Source organism: Lissotriton vulgaris, unplaced genomic scaffold (assembly GCF_964263255.1).
Source record: "Lissotriton vulgaris unplaced genomic scaffold, aLisVul1.2 SCAFFOLD_220, whole genome shotgun sequence".
Lineage (NCBI taxonomy): Eukaryota > Metazoa > Chordata > Amphibia > Caudata > Salamandridae > Lissotriton > Lissotriton vulgaris.
Window position 1 is genome coordinate 723,587 of NW_028248788.1, and position 22,328 is coordinate 745,914.

The window sequence follows — 22,328 nt, forward strand, 5'->3', positions numbered from 1 at the left end:
TATGAAATTGAAAAGTAATGTGTTAAGTGACAGCATTAACATCATTTTTGAAAACTCTTCAATGTAGAATTCTTACATTGGTAAATTAATTTACAACAAGACCAGGATAGCTTGAAAACACACTGTCAAGCCAGACTCAACCAACAGCCCGAAAACATTAAAATCTAAATGGCTCTCCACAAAAAGAATTTCAAACTTGGAAGAAAAAAGCTTTACACATTTTATTATTTATAAATATAAACATCTGTTACAATCACATTTGGAAGCGTTAGCTCCCACAAACGATGTTTGTTATATTGCATGACACAAAAGCAAAGGTGCAAGAAGTGCGCTTAATAGGAGCGGATAGCTGGGGGAACCGTGGCACACTCTTCTTCATTTAAAGTTGCATCGATGACGGGTCTGTATTTCAAGGAAACCTGCACAGAAACACACAAAGAGAGAATAAGCTCAGGTTAACACAGCAGAGTGTAACAGTGTCTTTAGCAAAGGCAAAGTGCAAGAATAATTGTCAATGCAAATTGAATCTGTGTGTCAGTGTGAGCTCCCAACAGAACTCAGACATGCGAGGCATGCACAACTCTCATTGTTCTTCTGACTACATCCTTATTTCTAGGTCCTGGAGGAGTCAGTGCTTTCTGGGCAGAACCACCTAAAGTATTTATGGAGAGGTTCCTCTGAGGTCTGGGGATTCTGAAGTTACGAGGCAGAGTACGGTGCGGCCTCGTCTTTGGATCAGTGGCGGTCACTTGCTACTGAGCATTCACTGTGGTGAATCTTTGTGCCTTCTTTTCTGGGTCCTGGGGCCGGCAGCGGCTACCTGCAGTATTTCTGGTGGATACTGTGGGGTCTTTTCTTTGGGCTCTACAGCAGCCAGTGGATTCATACTTAACATCCATTAGAGATCTACCCACCAATCACTTTCTGGAGTATGCTTGGCTCTCTTTCACCGCAGCAAAACAACCCCCACCATCAACATCCAAGCAGGGCTCCTGACTCCAAAGGGTTACTGAAATTGGGCCATTTCTTATGGATTGCCTCTCCAGAGTTTAACCTGGCTGCTGGCTTGAAAGCCACTGTTTCACTCACAAACCATCACAGCCAGGAATACTCAGAGAGTGAGCGCAGAAACACCCACCATACGGATTACGGTTCATGTGCAATGGGGAGGAAAATATGGCGAATCGCTTGGCTGTGCTGCCCATCAGCTAGCGGTCTGAACTCCTGGAGTAAACTCGGGACCGTAAGACCGACTCATGTGATTGGACCACGGGCACTGGATCAAGTCTGTCATCTCTCTATCCGAGAGCCTATTCAGCTTTATCACCATCAAATTCAGAACACCAGATTGGCACTAGTGTAAAAAATAAAATACATCTCGCTGATACAAGATGCAGGTTCTTTCATAGGGCAATTAACAACACATTATTTGAGTTCAGCAACATAGACAAGTCTTTCTGGAGTCTTTTTGTACTCCAAGGAGGTCAGACATCCCAGGTAAATCAGAACGCTTTGTAATGTTGAATAGCAGCTGGCAGCGCAATGTACTTTTGCATTTATCATGATTACAAGGATATTTGGGTTCTTTCTTTCGGAAGGCACAAAAATGAGCAAGCATAAACATGAAGTCATACGACACCAGTCAGTAAGGAGTTACCTTCCAGTCCTGATCGACGAATGAAAGTGTGTGCTTTCTCCAGTGCTCCAAGAATGGCTTCTTCTGTTGTCCCGCTAAAGGTTTGGAATAATCGTATTCATCCAATCTTACCTTTAATGAAAAACACAGTGTCAGAGGGTCAACATGACTAGCTACATTAAAAACATACTACTGAAAGAGTTAGAATTTAACAATCCTGCATTAACAATTTGGAATACAAGGAATATAATTGTATATAAATAAAAAAACAAACAGCACACTGATCTGTCACTGGCTAATAAGAACAGATAAGCTGTGCCAGGAGCAAATCTTGGAATCTTTTTGTTTAGGAATTTTGATCATAAGATTCCTTGTAATAGTCTTTATTTGGGGCTGGATCAGGTTCTTCCTGGAAGGCCGCTCGCAGCAGATCCGACTTTCATTGCGTGTTTCTGTGCCCCAGCGGGTTGCCACTGGTGTCCCGCAGGGGTCATCCCTTAGTCCCTTTCTCTTTAACATCTATGTCACTTTGCTGATTTACTTAGCGGAGACATTAGGGGCTAAGGTGATAGCCTTCACTGATGACACCCAGCTTCTGTTCTTGGGGAAGGGACGATGATTCAGTTCTTTCAGCTCAACACTGTTTGTCCTCTGTTTTTCGCTGGCTCGCTCAGGCACAGTTGAAGTGTAATGAAGAGAAGTCAGAGGTCCTCTTGTATGGCGTTTTTCCTGATAATTTCAGAGAGAGGCTGTGGCCCCCAGGCTTCCCCTTGCCTAGTGCAATGGGTAATGCTGCTAAAAATCTGGGGGGTTGGTTCAATGAGAACCTGTCTTTTTCAACCCAGGTCAAGAATCTGGTTGGGACCTGCTTTGGCACTCTGAAAGCCCTGAGGAAGTTTCTTCTTCTCCTTCTAAGACCTGCTAAAGAAACAGTTGTTCTCGCCCTGATCTTGTCCCGCCTGGATTACGCCAGTGCACTTTATGTGGGCATTTCCGGCTAACTCTTGAATAAATTGCAGGTTGTTCAAAATTCGGCTGGCAGGCTCCTGCTGGGGTTATCTAGCAGGTGCAGTATGCGCGTTGATTTGCACTCTTTGCACTGACTCCCCGTGGAGTCCCGAATAAAATTAAAAACTTTGGCTATTGCCCATAAGGCTCTTCTCGGGTTCGGGTCCAACTTACCTACAGAAGAGGTTCGCTTTCTACAATCCAGTGAGACAGTTGTGTTCTTCCCAACTTCTGGTGCAGACCCCTAGGTCCAAACGCCAAAGGTTTGGTGGGAGTTCCTTTGTGCGGAAAGCTGCTTTGGCATGGAATGCACTACCCCTGGCGCTGCGCGGCATTCAGGATGCTGCGATCTTTAGGAAACAGTTAAACCCTTCTCTTATAGTAGTTGCCCTGGTTCATGCCTCCTTTTCCCAAGTATGAGCCAGGACACTCTGTAGAGTATCCGCAATATAAACATATATAACATAACAAATCAATGTTTTCTTAATCATAAACCGTAAATGTAAATGTGAATGTGGGTGTATCCTGGCGCTGAAGACCACTGGGGAACCCGTCCTGGTTTTCCCTGTGAGATGGTCCCTTTCTGGGTATCTCCAAGGTGAAACCAGGCATCCCCGGCATCTGTGGGGGGCCGTTGTAGAGATGAGGCAAGCTTAATGCCCAGAGTTGCCGCGTGTGTTCCCTGGTTAGAGTAGGCACCGAGGCGAGAATTATCGAGTCCGTTTGACCCTACTCCACGACCCTGCCGCGTCGGGGATTGAATCCTCGTCCCGGGCCGTGCTCTGCTTATGGGTCTGCCGCCTCTGCCGTAAATCTCCAGAAACTGGCACATTAACTCCTGTGTAAATGAACACTGATGGCTGCAGCTGGTACCTTGAGGCTCCTTTATAACTTTTGCAGTTCTTTGGAGAGTAGCATACACACACTGTAGTCCTGTGTGTCTTCCACAATACTGCCATACACTCTTCTGGGAGGTGTGGGTATCTGAACCCCAAGACCTCAGGTGCCAGATTGCTAGACGGAGAGGTTTGGCGCGTGGGTGCCAGATTACGCCTTGCTGTTGAGTGATGCAGTTCGGCCTGATCAGAAGCATTTATGGTGACAAGATGGACATTTCTAGTAGTACTGATCATGAAGGTTGCTTGATCTATTAGAATGCAGGCCATGCAGACTTGCCACATTTTCCTCATCACATTTGTAATGAGTGGGAGGAGTACAAAATCTCTGACATTAATCCATAGTTTATTGCCCAAGGACTGCGAGTGTGGGTACCTGGATACGAAGTTTGGGTATTTTGCTTTTTCTTGAGTGGCGAAAAGGTCAATAGTTAGGGCCCCCTATTTGTGGATGTAACTTTGCAAGACGTCTGGGTGGCGTTCCCACTCAAGAACTTGCTGATTGGTCCGGCTTAGTAGGGCCTCAGTCACTGTTGTCCTCTGGAAGGTGTTCCGCTGGGAGCTGTGTGTTGTGGCAGATTGCCCAGTGCTAGGTCCGCTGTGCCTGGGTGGATAGTAGAGTTGCATGGGTGCCACGTTGCATCTGCATATAATATACAGCGGTCACCACTGCAGAGACCTCTAAATGTTGGCCTTTCTCAACACTAGATCTTCCTTCTGACCCTCCACCTGTGCCCAATGATCTGTAAGGCACTGCTGCAGGGGTGCATGTGGAGTATGGTGCAACAGCTATGCAAGACGACATCATGCCGAGCAACTTCATCACAGCTCTTACTGTTAATGGGTGAGCAGGCTGAAAAAGAGGCAGTAGCTGCTAAAATGCTATCATCCTCTATTGCTTGGGGCAAGCTTTCCCCGTGACCACGTTAGGACTGGTGATGTCCTGCAAGGCTGCCATGTGAAAGTGCTCCAACAGGATGAACTGGCGCAAGGGCACTGGTGGCGTTTCAATTGCCTCTTGTAAAAGATGAAAGTGATGCCTACGAATGGTGCGCTTATTGCTATTCCAGAGCCACCTCTACAATTAATAACCCTCAGTAACTCCCCCTTGAGTATCCCTTGTGGTAATAAAAGGACTGCTGCTGAGGCGGATACATTTGTGGTTGAGTAGTCTGGTTTTATTTGTGCGGGTTCCCCTGTGAGGTGTTGGATTGTACGGCCCACATGTATTTCGTGATCGCAGTAGCCTTTACAATTTTTTTAAAACTTTTTATCTACTAGAGGTCTAAATAGATGTTACTCCTTAAACAGAATGTTGAGGAGGTGCTGTTGGACTTCCGGTTTAAAACCGGAGATGCAAAGCCAAGTGTGTTTGTGGAACAAGACACTGATTTTAACGTTGCATGAAAAAGTGTCGACGTCCCAGCGTATGTTTGCATTGTAGATCTTCGACGCAACCAGTTCTTCACCCATCTTTCTGCAGGCAGCAGGGAAGAACTGCATGAGTGTCTTCCTCTCTTCCAAATGAAACCTGGCGTAACGCTACAGTAATGGAACAGAATTTTCCACAAGCCACTGCATAGTATCCCCATATACGAGCAGCATCAATGCACTTGCTTTCCCTATAAGGGGTAGGGTGTCACCTGTGGTCTGGGTTGATGCTCTCTTTCTGACAATGTGATCTGCCAGGCAAGCCGGGGGGACCTGGCCTCCGATATAAAGAGTGCCATTTGGAGAAGACCTTGATTTATTCCTCAATATGACCATCTAGTCTAGACTCAGTCTTAAAAATGGTCAGGGGCTGATTTTAGCTTACCGTTGAGCATGGGAAAAAACGTGATACTCCGTTCTGTTTTGGATAGCGTCTCATCCAAAGAGTCACCAACATCCGCTAAGATGTACAAGGCAACATTATGGTATTGAGCCACTCTTTGTGTAACACCATGGTATGCTGTATCATCATCCTAGTTTAACAGGTATGGCTCCAGGTCTTATTCCACAGGATGGGGTGGGGAGGGGGGTGTGAATAAACAGATGCTTTTATTGGCATCAAGTTCCTCTGCCAGTTCATCGATGATGGGAGCAACCAAAGTATGGTTGCTGACAAGGGTTTCAGCTTTGACTCGGATGCCGTGCTTCCAACTCTGAAGGCAAAGGCTTGAGGCCTTTCAGCCAAGGCATCAAGGTATGCCATGGAAGGTGGCTCAGAAGCCGTATCTCAGCTCTGACCAGCAGCCGCGAAGGAACCGAGACCACTTGCTCGGCTGGTTTGGGACACGATGCCCAACTACCTATGGAGTGGTTCTGTATCGGTGACGGGTTTAGATTATTTACAGGAAGTAGTGGCGCTCTAGCAGGTGCGTGTAAAAGTCTATATTGTAGCTGGTGAGTACACAGTGCAAGCAGTCAGGGGGAACAAACGCAAACAAAAAGCAACCCCTGCATGAGTATGGGTCAAAACCCACACGACAAATATGAACAAAAGTCCTGTGCACACGTAAGAGTGTAGTAGGTTTTAGTGTAAAAAACAATTTTTAAAAAAAACAATGTGCTTGAAGAAATAATGCAGCTTGACATCTCTAGTTTCAAGTAGAAGGATTTTTAAGCCAATCCAGATCAGTACAAAAAAGAGAACAAACCAGCCGACACGTGTTTCGTCACAACGTGATGAGTTATGACTCTTCAGGGCTGGGAAGGACGTAAAATAAAACAGCAAAATAAAAGAAACAGAAAACTAAATATACGGCGTTTGCACAAAGTAAAAGAGATTGAGGAACAGAGTAATGGTAATGGAACCACCCCGCTGACACACCATGGTGTGAAGGTACATAGGTTTAATGACTTATTATTTCATAGGAACCCCTTAACTGTGGGATAATAGTGTGATACTTGCAGTAAAATTGGAACTTTTTGATGGTAAGGCAACGACATTCAAGAATTCTAAAATAAGATACACAATGTTGTCTGCACCAGGTCATGCCTGAAAAGATCAGTACTTTGTTCGAAATTAGCACAAATAAATCAACAACCTAAGTGGAGACCAAAATATTAAATAGAGACAAACTTGAAAACAATAGTATCAGAATGCTTAGTTTGATATTATCTCAAAATCTCGGTAATCTAAGAGAAGACAAAAAAACATTTACGTAGAGGCATTCTAGAGAACGAAAATAACACAGTTTAACATGAAGAATGGTCGCCCAGGATAAGAGGGAAAACCAAGAATGCATAAGGTATTCTAGACAACGATAAGTGACCAATTTATTGTTACAAATTTGAGCTATCGAGAACATGGTATCGAAAGCACGAGGAGGATTATCGAATTTCAAGAGGCCATAGTATAAACACATAGGCGAAGAACCAAATGTAAGCAACCTCCAACCGAAACAAAACATTATTAAAGTGAGAGTTAAATTACACAAGTGAAAGGAGCATGCTGTAGAGGGCGTTAATCGAACATAATGTTATAATATGGAATACAAGAACGGACAGGTAAGCAAGTTACATATGAGTCGTGGTAGAAGAAAGTTTTATAGAGAAAACGGGAAGCCACAGGAATAAAAATTGGCGGAAATCAAAACCCTGGTATCCACACGATCCCGAAGTAATGGAGATATGTGGTGTGTATACCGTGCTCAAAATTGTCGAGAAACATAATCGTGATTAAGATGGTGCAAGTTTCGCTATCTGGAACACCAGTAAGGCTAATTCAAAAAGGAAATCATATTGTGGAATTGAAAATACCTGTAGGTTTGAGTGGATGATCTGTATAACCGTGGGAAAGGAATGAAACGGGTCACTTTAATGAAAGTCTGAGGACTCACTAAGAAGTGTGACACAATGTAATCGATATAATAAAAAAATACACACAAAATCATGTGCGCTTACCGGCGGACCGGTTGTAATTGCGATCCAGTTGCAGCCCAAACGGGTTAGCGAACAAAGAGTAGGATCGAGAGAGATGAGAGTTAACATCTCTTCATGCCTCCGACTGTAGAGCCACGATGGCTCTGGACGGGTGCGTCCGTGGCGTGAGGGAGATCTATAGAAACAAGCATTTGCAATGCAATAGGTCTCGCATTTACTAGAGTTTAAGCTATTGGCAATGCAATAGCTTAAACTATCACAAATGCGAGACCTATTGCACTGCAAATATTTGGTTTTACTAGCGCCCATGAGGCGCCTTCACATCCATTAAGGCCGCGCCCCTTTCTTTAGACAAGCCACGTCTAAAAAAAGGGGCGCGTTTGACATTAAAGTGAAACCGCAGCATGGGGGTCTTGACAAAAAAAGCATCTGTTTGGCAAGTTGACAAACAGCTGCTTTTTCTGGTAAAAGTGCCCATGCCGCACTTTCACTTTAATGTGGGCCACACACCTTTCTTTAGTCGCAGTTTGTGTAAAGAAAGAGGCTCGGCCTCTATATATGTGAAAGCGCTGCATGGGCGCTTGTAAACGTAACTAAAAAGTTAATAAGTATGTAAGTGTAGCCACTTTATTGAAAGCGGGCGCAATGGACTGATCTGGGAGAGGAGGCATATTGAGCTGCGCGTCTGCCATTGTTTAAGTTAAAAAGCAGCGTGCGCAGCCCGATGCTTTCAAAACATGGGGGAGAGAGAGGATATAGGATTGCCTACCTTTTCATGAAATAGGCAGACTCAGCCAGGATGCAGGTTTTGGGGAAGACACGATTTCTGCCGTAGTTGGGGCCATGACAGATGGAGTGTTTATGGTGACACCCGCTGTGCCAGCATGGCTGTGAGGCAGCCTCGGTTCCCCCGATTAGAGAGGCATCCTAGTGTGTATTTTGAGGACCATCCTACTTACACTAACAAGAAAACTGAGTGGGGTGGAGAGGGCCCTTAATGCGAAGCGGGAAGGGGGGGGAAGAAAAAGTGCTTGAATGAGCACACCAGGGAGTGCAAAACAAAAGAAAGTCGGCAAAGCTTTATGACCGGGTGATACGCCACACATAATATGAAAGTCAGAACAGTTGAATAGTGACCCCATTGAAGGCATGTTGTGCCTGCAATGGGAGAAATCATTAAAGAAAATAGTGTTTAGAGAGTAAATAAGCTGTACCGTCTAACAACTGAAGTAACAAGAGCGGCCGGGAAACTGAAAGTACGGCCGGCCACCGGCCAGCCATGAATAATTAGGGGAGGAGAAGCCGCAGAGCACACGCTGGGAGAAGCCCTTTGATGTGGTGCGCGTGCTTGTTTGGTCACGTGAACTCAAAGAAAACCGCACGAAAAAACCTGTGGTTTCACGAGTATTTTGAGCACTTGAATTCTCGCCAGGAAAAGTCTGTTTAGACTGACCTTTAACTGTTATGTGGTGAAAATAACGTTCTAACGAGGCACCTGAGCTTCAGCTTCAAGGTGCAGTGCGATCTGTTGTGTTGTTCCGGGCGATGGAAAATACATGGAAACCGGAAGTGTTTAAGCTAGATTGATGGATGTAACACTAGAGCGTGAACGCTCTAATTGTAACTCCAAGCGGAAGGGAGTTGAACTGTGCTCCTATTAATGAAGAGGCTTCATTAATAGGAGCACAATGCGTTCATATTTTGGCTAAAATTATATACATGACGTTAAACCTTCCTCTTTTCATTTGTTTAGTTTGGGATCTCGCATTGCCGCAATGCACCTTGTATTACCGGGTCTTCGATTTCTATACTCACTTCCGCTTGCCGTTACAATTAGAGAGTTCACGCTCTAGTGTTCCATCCATCAATCTAGCTTAAACACTTCCGGTTTCCATGTATCTTCCATCACCCGGAACAGAACAGATCGCACTACACCTTGAAGCTGAAGCTCAGGTGCCTCGTTAGAACGTAATTTTCACCACATAATACCCAGTTAAAGGTCAGTCTTAACAGACTTTTCCTTTGCCATATATTTTTTCTATAGATCTCCCTCACTCCATGGATGCACCCATCCAGAGCCATCGTGGCTCTACAGTCAGACATGAAGAGATGTTAACTCTCTTCTCTCTCGATCCTACTCTTTGATCGCTAACCCGTTTGAGCCGCAACCGGGTCGCAATTACAACCGTTTCGCTGGTAAGCGCACATGATTTTGTGTGTATTTTTTGATTATATCGATTACATTGTCTTCTTAGTGAGTCCTCAGACTTTCATTAAAGGGACCAGTTTCATTCCTTTCCCACAGTTATACAGATCATCCACTCAAACCTACAGGTATTTTCAATTCCACAATATTATTTCCTTTTTGAATTAGCCTTACTGGTGTTCCAGATAGCGAGTCTTGTGCCATCTTAATCACGAATATGTTTCTCGACAATTTTGAGCAATGTATAAACCCCACATATCTCCATTATTTCAGGATCGTGTAGATACCAGGGTTTTGATTCCCTCCAATTTTTATTCCTGTGGCTTCCCGTTTTCGCTAGAAAGCATTCTTCTACCACGACTCATATGTACCTTGCTTTTAACTGTCAGTTCTTGTATTCCATATTATAACATTATGTTCGATTGACACCCTCTACATCATGCTCCTTTCACATGTGTAATTCAACTCTCACTTTAACAGTATTTTGTTTCGGTTGGAGGTTGCTTACATTTCGTTCTTCGCCTATAAGTGTTTATACTATGGCCTCTTGAAATTTGAAAATCCTCCTTGTGCTTTCGATACCATGCTCTCGATAGCTCAAATTTGTAACAATAAATTGGCCACTTATCGTTCTCTAGAATACCTTATGCATTCTTGGTTTTCCCTCTTATCCTGGGCGACCATTCTTCATACATGTTAAACTGTGTTATTTTCGTTCTCTAGATTGCCGCTACCAAATGTTTTTTGTCTTCTCTTAGATTACCGAGATTTTGAGCTATTATCAAACAAAGCATTCCGATACGATCGTTTTCAAGTTTGCCGCTATTTAATGTTTTGATCTCCACTTAGGTTGTTGATTTATTTGTGCTAATTTCGAACAAAGTACCGATCTTTTCAGGCATGACATGGGGCAGACAATATTGTGTATCTTATTTTAGATTTCTTTAATGTCGTTGGGTTACCATCAAAAAGTTCCAATTTTACTGCAAGTGTCATACTATTATCCCACAGTTAAGGGTTTCCTATGAAATAAGAAGTCACTAAACCTATGTACCTTCACACCATAGTGTGTCCACGGTCAGCAGGGGGGTTCCATTACCATTACTCTGTTCCTCAATCTCCTTTACTTTGTGCAAACGCTGTATATTTAGTTTACGGTTTCTTTTATTTTACGGTTTCATTTTATTTTATGTCCTTCCCAGCCCTGAAGAGTCATATCTCACCACGTTGTGGCTAAACACGTGTCGGCTGGTTTGTTCTCTTTTTGTACTGATCTGGATTGACTTCTAAATCCTTCTACTTGAAACTCGAGATGTCAACTGCATTATTTCTTCAAGAACATAAGTTTAAAAAATGTTTGGTTTTTACACCAAAACCTTCTACACTCTTACGTGTGCACAGGACTTTTGTTCATACCTATGGAGTGGTGCTCTGCCTCTGTGTAGGGACATTTTTGAGATTGGGTCTTTACCCCACAACTGGGGGCAATACTAGCGGATACTGGGATTTTATTTGTGTATGGTCCTGCTTGCTTCTCCTCTGCTGGTTGTGTTTCATCAAGTCCAACCACAGGAAGAGGAACCAAGCATCACTTAGGGCCAGATGTATGAAAGTATTCAGCGTTGGCAAGGGGTGCGGATTGCAAAATCCGGCCATTGGCTAATGCAAAAGGCCTTTCTTTATATATGAAAGGTTTTGTATCTCGATATTGCCATCCCACTCCCACACGGAAGCATGGGTCCATCAACTTGCAATCTTTTTCACCTCTAAAATTAAAGCTATTCAAGATACTTTTTCCCCTCTGAGTTCAGTATCTGTATCCGAGCACAGGCTCTCTCGGTTTCCATCCTTGGTAGTGGAAGGCCCCTCTACCTGCCTCTCTTGACCTTCTCACCCAGCTCAAGTCTGGCTCCCCGCAGGATCCCTGTCCCGCTAAATGCCTTGGAAAAGTAGCACCAGCCTTAAACTCCTTGTTTAACCCGGTGCTCAACATGTCTTTAAGCACAGGGGTGGTTCCCCAGGCCTGGAAGCATGCCCTGATCCCGCCGCTTGTCAAGAAGCCCAATTTGGACCATCTAATCCATGCTAACTATAGGCCGATCTCCCTTCTCCCGGCTCTGGCAAAGGTGGTTGAGAAGCATGTTCACATCTCCCTCTCTGACTACATTGAGAGTAACGACATCCTTCACGATACTCAGTCGGGTTTTCGCACCAACATGAGTACGGAGACCGCTCTCCTTGAAGTTACTGATGCCATCCGGGAAGTTCTGGATTTAGGTGGAAAGGCCATATTAGTTATGCTGGATTTGTCGGCGGCCTTCTACACCGTTCCCCATAACGGTCTCCTTTTAAGACTCTGGGAGGTTGGATTGCGTGGAGTGGTGTTGAAATGGTTCGAGTCATTCTTGGCCGGCCGCCGGCAAACTGTCTGGGCGCCACCTTTCTCCGCCGACATGCCGCCATTGGAGGTGGGGGTGCCTCAGGGCTCTATCTTGAGCCCCACCCTTTTTAATGTCTACATGGCCCCTCTGGCGGCAGTGGCGGAGTCGTTCAGTGCCCAGATCGTATCCTACGCTGATGACACCCAGCTCCTTTTCACCTGCACTAAGGGCTCCGACTTTGATGGTATGCGAATCAGGGACTGTCTGGGAGCGGTCTTTGACTGGTTTAAACAGCACAGTCTGAAATGTAATTCCGATAAATCGGAATTGCTTTTTTTTAGCTGCTCTCCTGATCTGAGATGGAAGGCCTGGTGGCCTCCTGACATGTACCCTCCGGCAGATGCCTCTTCCAAGGCGAAGAATCTTGGCTTCCAGATTGATGATAGCCTTTCCTTTGGGCCTCAGATTCGCGAGCTCACAGGGAAATGCTTTGGCATTTTAAAAATGCTAAGGAAATTCCTTCCGATCTTGTCCCTGGAGTACAGAAAGACCACAGTACAGGCTCTGATAGGCTCCCGCCTAGATTTTGCGAATGTGCTCTATCTGGGATTGCCAAAATTTCTTCTTGCGCGCCTTCAGCTAGTGCACAACTCCGCTGCAAGGGCCATTTTCGGCCTTCATCGAAGAGCGAGTGCATCGGAGCTGCTTAAAAGGCTTCACTGGCTCCCTGTCGCAAGACGGATTACTTTTAAGGCGCTGACTCTCGCCTTTAAGGCACTTCATCTTGCAGGGGCTAGATACATCAGAAGGCGTCTTGCCTTTTATTGGCCCTCTTGAACTCTGAGATCGGCTTCTTTGGCCATGGCTTCTGTTCCTCCCATCAGACGGGCTAGAATTGGAGGCCGCTCTTTTCGATACTTGGCACCACGATGCTGGAACTCCTTGCCCGTCACCCTTAGGAAAATCAGCAATCTACTGGTTTTCAGGAAGGAACTGAAGACATGGCTTTTTACCCAGTAATTTTTTCTGCTGCTCTGCATTTGCCCTCTATTGTCTCTCCTTCGGGTCTTTGTCAAAGCGCCGGGACACTCCATGGAGTAGCCGTGCTCTATAAAAGAGCCAAAATAACATAACATATTCTCAATTTAGGTAATCACAATTTTTTGCAATTTCCTCAATTGCGAATGCCAATAGGGAAATAGGAAATGCGAACTGTGCATTTAGGAAGGCAAGACCGTCATTCCATGTTGATTTTTCGTATTTCAAAGTGAGACAGAGGTTATAGAATCTGCCCCATCTGCCGACATTCACTGAGGCCAGATCCTTTTCAGGACGTAGAACTGGATGTGTAACCAACTGTCAAGCTAATTGTTTGGAAGTGAGGTTTAGATCACAATTGAGATTGCTGTCATTTGCCAGAACCAACTAAAGCAGAACCTTTAGTCGCTGCAAGCTTATGAGTCAGTGTTGGAACCATAGCTTAACATGTCCGAACTCAATGGCAGAAAAAATACAATCTAAGCATGGAGTTGATGCCAAGCACATTGTGACCTAATGAGGGAGTCACAGCCTATCCCGGGACTCAAAGCTTCTTTGAAGATAAACCAAGTTGTAATGTCCGAGCCCAACACCAGATGGCAGGAGTATGCAAACTTTCAGATCTAGTATACCTACAGACACACATACAATGAACATTCGATTAGGCCTTTGGCTTGCAAGGAGCTGATGATCTAGCTTTAAATTCTGCATTTGAAAGCTGCTGGAGAGAGGGGTGGAATTGCAGAGACTGCTGTGGAAAGGTGAGGAAACCTTCAGGAGATGCATGCTCTTTTGAATTTCTTCAAATACTCCTTCAGTCGACTGATACCAGCCAGGAGCAGAAAACTCACACCTCTTTGTGCCTGTAGTATGGGTACTCTATGATGGAGGCCACCTAGGATGGGGGCCACCCAGGAAGGAGGTCACCCAGGGATGGGGGACACCAAGGATGGGGGCCAACCTCCACTACCGGTTCAACAGATGCAGACAATAGATTCACATCTGCGTTCTGAATTTGGTGTATAAAAGTGGGCCCTCACCACCTCACTTGTTCTAGTTCCAAGTCCTCCAGGACAGGTGTGCAACCAGAGATGGTGTCTTCCTCTTAGCTAGGTTAGCAGAGTTAAAAGGACATCACAGCAGAGTATGTATCTCTTGCTGGGGGAGATAAGTACCTGTCCTGAAGTGCCTAGGAGCCTTCCCGCTGAGAGAGGAAAACCTGCAGGATGTATATCTGTTCAGGACAAGTGAGGTGCTGCATGTCCCAGGTGTCTGTGCGCTGCCCAGAAGAGAGATAAAGGAGAGCGATCTGAGGACCCTGGTGTCTGTGGACCTGCACTCTGTCCACAGTGGCACCTGGTGGGAATCGCGAACAATGCGACTGTCATGACTTGGTCAGGGCTGTGATTGCATGTCTGAGTGATCGTCTTAAGAATGGACATAACTGCCAGGACTAATTGGCCTGCGCATGGCCGCAACTGTGGCTCATGAAGGGCTACATCTGCTGACGTCATGACCAGTCAGAATAGACTGCACCTGAGGATGTCCCTAAAGACTTAAACGGCTGCGACACTCAACGGTAGTCTGATTAGGACAATGACATCCTAGGGCTTCCGCCTCCGCTTCTGCCGCAGCACTGCATAAGTAACGTAGCAGGACTTGGCAGACGGTGATGTATGGCACGCAACCTCTAAGGAGAGAGTGTTCAAGCGAGCTGTGGAGCCCAGTGGCAGCACCAATCCAGCAGGGACTAATCCAGTCTGTGATGAATTGAACTAAACTGAGAGCACGGTTTCATGAGTGATAAATGCTCCTGAGTAACAATCATGCTACTTACTCATACCCTTAAGAAGGGGGGTACCTAGATCCGAGGGGATCAGAGCCTAGATCAAGGGGGAAAGTATGGAGAACAGCAGAGGACACTGTCTGATGGCAGCAAGGACACTAATCTGAATCTTATTACAGTCTGCAGTATTCCGTAAAGATATGCTTTAGGTCGAACATCCATCTATGGTGTGATGGTTGAGCCTGCTCACATCTGCACTGCCCTTTGAGTAGCCTGTAATGGCTCTCCATCGCTACAGCTGACAGGCAAGTGTTGAAAGGGCTGTACTTGGCCCACAGTCATGAAAGAGGAGATCCTGGGACGTTCTAGTTGAACGAGCTCAACCCCCACTTTTCAGGTCCAGTAGTCCCTGCTTGCGTCAGGACTCCCCAAACGGGGTCTGACACAGTGTCTGAGAATAGATGTCTAGTTACTAAAGTGGGTCGTGAGCTCACAGTGCTTTAGGATTCAAGCTGTACCTCACTGAAGAGACCCAAGAGGGTCACAGATAGTCTGGGGTTGCTTTTGGTCCCATCCGAAGGGGCTCTGGTTGGGCGGTTTGGACGGTTGCTACTGGAGCAGGACTAAGACTGGTTTGCATAAGGTGGGTTTCCATCTAGGATGGTACAGTGGGTGCAAAACAAGGGTCTGGAATGTGGCCTCGAGTGATCAACAATGGCTGAGATGAATTCCAACATTCATCACTTTGTTGTTGTTTAATTAAACGCCCTAAGTGCGAATGGTATGTCCAGACGGGGGTGCTGTGCGCACTGCTGTAGGACTCAAGCGATTCCTCACGGACAGGGTCAGACTGGTCTGGGCGTGCTTGTGGTCCCATCTGAAGGTGACCTGGACTGGAAGTGGGGGCTGGACCGCTTCTATTAGAACAGGGCCAAGATTGATTTGCATAAGGCTGATCCCTGTCTAGAATAGCACAGGGCCTAGAAACAAGTGATCCCCGGTGGCTGAAATCAATTCAAGCGTTCCCTCCGGCACCTCGTTGTTCTTGCAGCAGACATCCTTACCGGCAGAGTCAGGGAGTGAGAGCCCAGTGAAACGATCTGTGTGTTGACGGAAGACGCCTCTTTACAAACACTGCACGTACTCTGCGAGACCAGATGCCTCCTGATACCAACTTTGCATACACTTTCTTTCAATCATGTTTCTCTGTCTCACTGTTGATTCCACTGACTTGTTTGTTACTCAGATGGTGCTCTACAGGCTGCAGCCCTCCGTACAGAAAACCTCAAGAGTGACAAAAGTGAATCAAGGGATCTTAGGGCCAGTTGTATCAAAAGAGCATTTTGTGATTCTCAAATGGCGATTTTTACCGAATCGCTATTTGGGAATCACAAAATGCGATGTATATAGAAATTGCAAATTATTTAGTGATTCCTTAATATTACATAACAACGATTCAGTAAATAGCGAATCGCTATTAGGTATGTGACTCCATTCATTCCTATGGGCCTACAGGTGCGAATGGTTTTGCATTAGCTTATTTGCGATTACCTATTTGGTTATCGTACATTAGCAAATGCAAAGCCAAACGGTGCCAGAGCGTTAAAGCCCCCCTGATGCACCCCCAAAATTTAAATTGTTCACATGTAAATCGCACACATGCCCTATGGGGATGTGTGCGTAGCAAGGCACTTTGAGAAATGCATTTTTGTGCATTTTTTAAACTTTGCAAATGGTTACCGTCAACTTGAAGTTGATGGTAATTAAAGTTTCCTAAATGCACAGTCACATTTAGGAAAGGTTTCGTACATGTGCATTAGGGATTCGCAAATTGCAAATCCCTATTTGCATTTGCAATTAAGGCAGTTGCAAAACATTGTGATTACATAAAATGCGAATACAAAACCTTTCATACATAACGAAAGGCCTTTTGCATTAGCCAATGGCCCGAATTTGCGATCGGCACCGCATGCGTACGCAGAATACTTTCATACATCTGGCGCTAAGTGATTCTTAGGTCCTCTTCCCGTGGCTGCACTTGATGAAACACCTAAGGAGCCCAATCACACTATATTTTTTTTTTTTAAAGAAATTTGACAAGTGTGCGTGGAACCGGATACAAGAGGAGAGACGGCGGCTAGCAGGATCCTCATGGCTAACAGTTCCCCCTCAAAGATGGGCATTTTACATCTGGCCAAGAGTCACCCTTTAAACATCTATCTGCATCATCGCATTGCTCAAAACTACTGCCACAGCAGGCTGTGATAATTTCAGAATGGGGAATACAGTGGTATTCCATGCTGACCCCCAAGGGTATCCTATGAAAAGCAGATTTACTGTGTTCCAATGTCCTTCTAGGGCTGGGAAGGGAGGGCATGGGGCAACTAGGTTAAAGGTAGAATGAGACCTGTAGAGGGCCATATATCTGCATCTTGCATCATTCTCAATTCTACCGAAAACGCAGTTTCGGCCTTAATGGAGAATTGCAAGACACTTAGAATGGTGGCTAAAGAAGCAAACATTTGTGGACCATGTCTGCCTCATTGTGGGCTTTTCGAACGGAACCGGTATCTGCTGAATACCAGTATATCTAGCACCAAACCTAGAAAACAAATCATCTTCATGTGTTTATTATTGACCTTGGAGGATCAGACTCCCCCGGACAAGAGTGTGAGGCACCGACGCATTACCTTGTAGTCTTCCCTTGCGTGAGCTCCCCGACTTTCTTTTCGTGCTTCGGCGCTGTTTATAGTCTGCAGAGCACACAACATCAGGTTCTGCAGTTCCAAGGTCTCCACAAGATCTGTGTTCCACACAATGCCTGCAAAAACAAAACCACACGTCAACAGAATTTTCTGTACAAGTCTTGGATAAAACTGTTCTGCCTCTATCCTGTATGAAAGAATTTTCTTTAACTGCCCAATTGACAACCACTGCAGTCACAGACACAATGGGAAGAAATAATCTGAACAATGTGGGTACAAATGCATCATAGGGTAAATAATGTGAAACAACCATTTTTTACTTATTTTGAAGGTTTTTTATAGCGCGAACATGACCCTTGCGGGTATCAGAGCGCTTTACAAGGGAAGATATTTGTACAAAAGAACATTGAAAGTCATAAATATCTCCTACAAAAATCAACAGTTGTTTTAAGAGTTGGGTACATTGTTCATGTGAATTTAATTTTAATATTCTGTTTCAAATGTCATCCGCCGTGCGTTGCAGCATAATAGCAGCACAACAGAATAAGTAATGTGATCCACCTTGTAACCAACATCTATATGTTCATTCATTCACCTGTATTAGTATATACAGTTGCAATAAAAGATATGCAGTGTTGTGTTAATCATTAATATCAATCGGTGTCTGAGTCGGTAACAGATAGTCTCAACAGATACTTTCGCAGGGGTTCCCAAATGTCTCTGGGTCTTGACGTTACGGGTAATTCTTCCGCAGTGCCAGATTCTCCGTACAGTATACCATGTCCTTCAGCCAGTGATCAGGTTTTGGAACTAGTTTGCCCTCCCAGTGTATAGCCACTCGTCTGTCTAGTAGCAGCACGATGCGCACAAATTTCCCCACCGCCCCCCTCAACTGAGGCACGTAGCTGAGTAGACAAGTTTATGAGAAGGGATTTTACTTCTTTTTTGAAAGAGGCAGTAGAGGGCTTCAGTCTGGTTTCTGGGGGCAATGCATTCCATATCCTAGGAGCGATCCTTGGCAAATCATTGTGCTTTCAGACGAAGGTTACTGGAGCTCCTGGAGGATCTGTTGCCACAAGAGCGCACCAGTTTCTGGGCCAGATAACTGAGTGTTGGGATGTAGGGTCTTGTGCACGATACAGGCGATTTTTAGTTGAATTCTAGCTTTGAAAAGTAACCAGTTAAGAGCTCCAAGGTCAGGGGAAATGTGTCAGTTTCTTTTGGAACCTGAGATGAGTCGCTGCTGCTTTGATTGATGCTCTTAGAGGGGCCGTCGTAGATCTGGGAAGTCCGCAGAGAGTAACACTCCCATAGTCAAGTCTTGGGATTACTAGTGCTTGAACTGGCAGTTCAAAGTCATTTGCGGGAAGGAAGGGCTTTAATTTTTTTCAAGGTGTTCATCTGAAAGTTTGCTCTTTTGTTGCGGCGCTAATGTGTTTCTGCATGTTTAGATTTCGGTCAAGAGTTCCTCCCAGCGATTTCGCTGAGTCGATAATAAGAGGTTGGCATTTGAGCGCTGTTAGATGTTTAAGCCATTCGTGCATGATGGTTGATTGGTTGGGTGGAGCGATTAGGAGTAATTCAGTTTTGAGGGCGTTTAGTTTCAGGTGGTTTTTGGCCATCCAAGTCTGAATTTTTTGTAACGTTAAGTTGAGTGATTTGATTTCCTCCAGAGAAGTGACTTTTAAGTATAGTTGTGCATCGTCTGCGTGCATGTGATAAGGAATATGCTACTTACCAGTATGCATCTGTTCTTGGCATGTAGGGCTGCTGACATTCATATCTGTGCATAGATCGCCGCCTAGTTTGGGTCCGGATGATTGCACCTTGTTGTCCTGGAAGAGTCTTTGAAGTATCACGAGATAGTTGACTCCTTCCCTGGACTACAGTGCGCATGGACATCTTCTCCATCCTCAGATTGTTTTTCGCCATTTTTTTTCCCTCCCCTCCCTAATCCATGATGACCAATCGGGATTCCTTCCGGGCCGAAATACGGCCCTGAACCTCCGTAGGGTGCACAATGTTCTGGGTAGACAGCCTTACATACAAGAAGATGCCGCAATACTATCCCTCGATGCCACACTTGCGTTCGACTCAATAGAATGGTCTTACCTCTTCGAAGTCCTGGTACGCTTTGGTTTTGGTCCCAATTTTATTCAATCAATCTGATTGCTTTATACCGATTTGTTGGGCCAGGTACCAGTTAACGACCACACTTCCAGACAATTTGAGCTACACAGGGGGACCAGGAAAGGCTGCCCCCTCTCCCCACTACTATTTGCACTCACCCTAGAACCATTAGCCCATTGGATCTGAACAGATACCCCCATCAGGGGTCTTCGGTGGAACAATGACATGATTGACAAAATCTCATTATATGCGACAATATCCTTGTCTAAGTTTCCTCCCCTAGATCCTCCATTAACAGTCTTCTGTAGGTCATCACCAATTTTGGTAAATACTCTAGTTTCTCAATTAATTGGTCCAAATCGGTGCTCTACGGGCTGCGTTGCTTTCCGCCCGCCCTTCCGAGAGGATACCAGATTGCTGTAGCCCACGATGGGTTTAAATACCTCGGAACGAATATGCTACTTACCAGTATGCATCTGTTCTTGGCATGTAGGGCTGCTGACATTCATATCTTGTGCATAGATCGCCGCCTAGTGTTGGGTCCGGATGATCGCACATTTTTGTCCTGGAAGAGTCTTCGAAGTATCACGAGATAGGTGGCTCCTCCCCTGGACTACAGTGCGCATGGGCATCTTCTCCATCCTCAGATCGTTTTTAGCCATTACGGCAAAGATGGAGTGAAACTCTGTGAATGATGACCATGCTAGAAGTATGTGTGAATGCTGCAGCCGCTACAGGCGCCGGGGAGGAGGGTGGGCGATATGAATGTCAGCAGCCCTACATGCCAAGAACAGATGCATACTGGTAAGTAGCATATTCGGTTTGAGGCATGTGAGCTGCTGAATTCATATCTGTGCATAGAATACATAGCAGTCCCTCCATTAACGGCGGCCGCCTGTGCCAGCTGCAGCAGTTTGGATAAGTGTTTTTAGAACAGCCTGCCCTACAGCTGCTTGGAGTGCACATCTACGCAGTAGTGTTTTGTAAATGTGTGTGTGGTAGACCATGTGGCTGCTCTACATATGTCTTCTAAAGGAATATTTCCAAGGAAAGCCATGGAGGCCCCCAACTTCGAGGTGGAGTGGGCCCGCAGTGGAATGGTGAGAGTGCGCTTGGCTTTCTGATAGCAGATCTGAATACACTTAACGATCCACCTGGCTATACCAGCCTTGGAAATGGGGTTGCCTTTGTGTTGTGGCGAAAAGGCAACAAATAGTTGTTTAGTCTTCCGGAAATCTTTGGTCCTATCAATGTAGTACATTAAGGCCCTCTTGACGTCAAGTGTGTGGAGCATCCTCTCCGCAACTGACTCTGGATTTTGGAAGAACACAGGTCGTTCTATAGTCTGGTTGATATGGAACTGAGAAACTACCTTAGGAAGGAATTTAGGGTTAGTGTGAAGCACCACCCTGTAGTGCCTGGAGTTCTCTAACTCGTCGTAGTGACGTAATCGCTATCAGGAAAGCCACTTTCCATGTCAAGAACTGAATCTCGCATGAATGCAGTGGTTCGAAAGGGGGACCCATCAGCCTGGTGAGGAGCACATTTAGGTTCCACTCGGGAGCTGGTGGTGTCCGCGGAGGAATGACTCGTTTGAGTCTTTCCAGAAAGGCTTTAATGGCAGGCACTCTGAAAAGGGAGAGGTGCTGTCTGTTCTGGAGATAAGCAGCCATTGCGGATAGATGTATACGAATGGAAGCATAGGCCAGATTACATTTGTACAGATGTAAGAGATAACAAATGATGTTCTGAATAGATGCATCCAGTGGGTTAATGTTGTGGTCTGCACAATAAATGACAAACCGTTTCCATTTTGCCGCATAGCATGCTCTGGTGGTGGGCTTCCTTGCCTCCCTGATTATGGCCATACAGTCAGGAGGCAAGTTGAGGTAGCCAAACTCTAAGACCTCAGGAGCCAGATCGCCAGGTTGAGCTGTTGCGGATCTGGATGCTGAATGTCGCCTTGGCTCTGCGTCAAAAGCCTGGGTGTGAGGCGCAGCCTTTGATGCGGTACCACGGACAGTTCCAGAAACGTGGTGTACCATGGTTGGCGTGCCCACGTCGGAGCAACCAGGATGAGAGTCATCGAGTGCGGCTTCAGCTTGCGTGCCACCAGCGGTATTAGAGGTGCTGGGGGAAAAGCGTACGCAAATTTGCCTGACCAGTTCATCCATATCGCATTGCCCTGCGACTGTGGGTGTGGAAACCTGGCGGCAAAGCTTCGGCATTTTCCTTTGTGGCGAACAGGTCTATCTCTGGATGACCCCACCTTAGGAAGTAAGGGTGGAGTACTGATGGATGTATCTCCCACTCGTGCATTTGGTGGCTGTACCTGCTGAGCAGGTCTGCCATCTGATTGTCCTTGCCCGGGAGGTGTTCCGCCATGAGGAAGATATTCCTTTGAATGGCCCACTTCCACATGCTCTGAGCCAGATGAGACAGCTGTGGAGAGTGTGTACCTCCCTGCTTCTGGATGTAGTACATGGCCGTCATGTTGTCCGTCCGGATCAACACGACCTCTTGCACAGATGTAAACTGAATGCTTTCATTGCCATGAAGATAGCCATCAGTTCCAGAACATTGATGTGCATCTTCCTTTGCTGTGGTGTCCATAGTCCCAGCACAGTGTAGTGGAGTACATGAGCTCCCCAACCCTGGAGAGAAGCGTCAGTCGT

General features: G+C 45.7%; 1 protein-coding gene across 1 annotated transcript in view; it reads right to left on the minus strand.

Annotated features, from left to right (window-relative positions):
- Positions 1-206: 206 nt before the first annotated feature.
- Positions 207-22,328, minus strand: part of SDHA (succinate dehydrogenase complex flavoprotein subunit A) — a 201,451-nt gene continuing 179,329 nt past the window's right edge. The window contains exons 13-15 of the mRNA XM_086950178.1: positions 17,509-17,639; positions 1,658-1,768; positions 207-419 (exon numbers count right to left, since the gene is read on the minus strand). Of these exons, the coding sequence (XP_086806304.1) occupies positions 333-419; positions 1,658-1,768; positions 17,509-17,639 (329 nt within the window). The 3' untranslated portion in view covers positions 207-332. The remainder of the gene's footprint in view (positions 420-1,657; positions 1,769-17,508; positions 17,640-22,328) is intronic.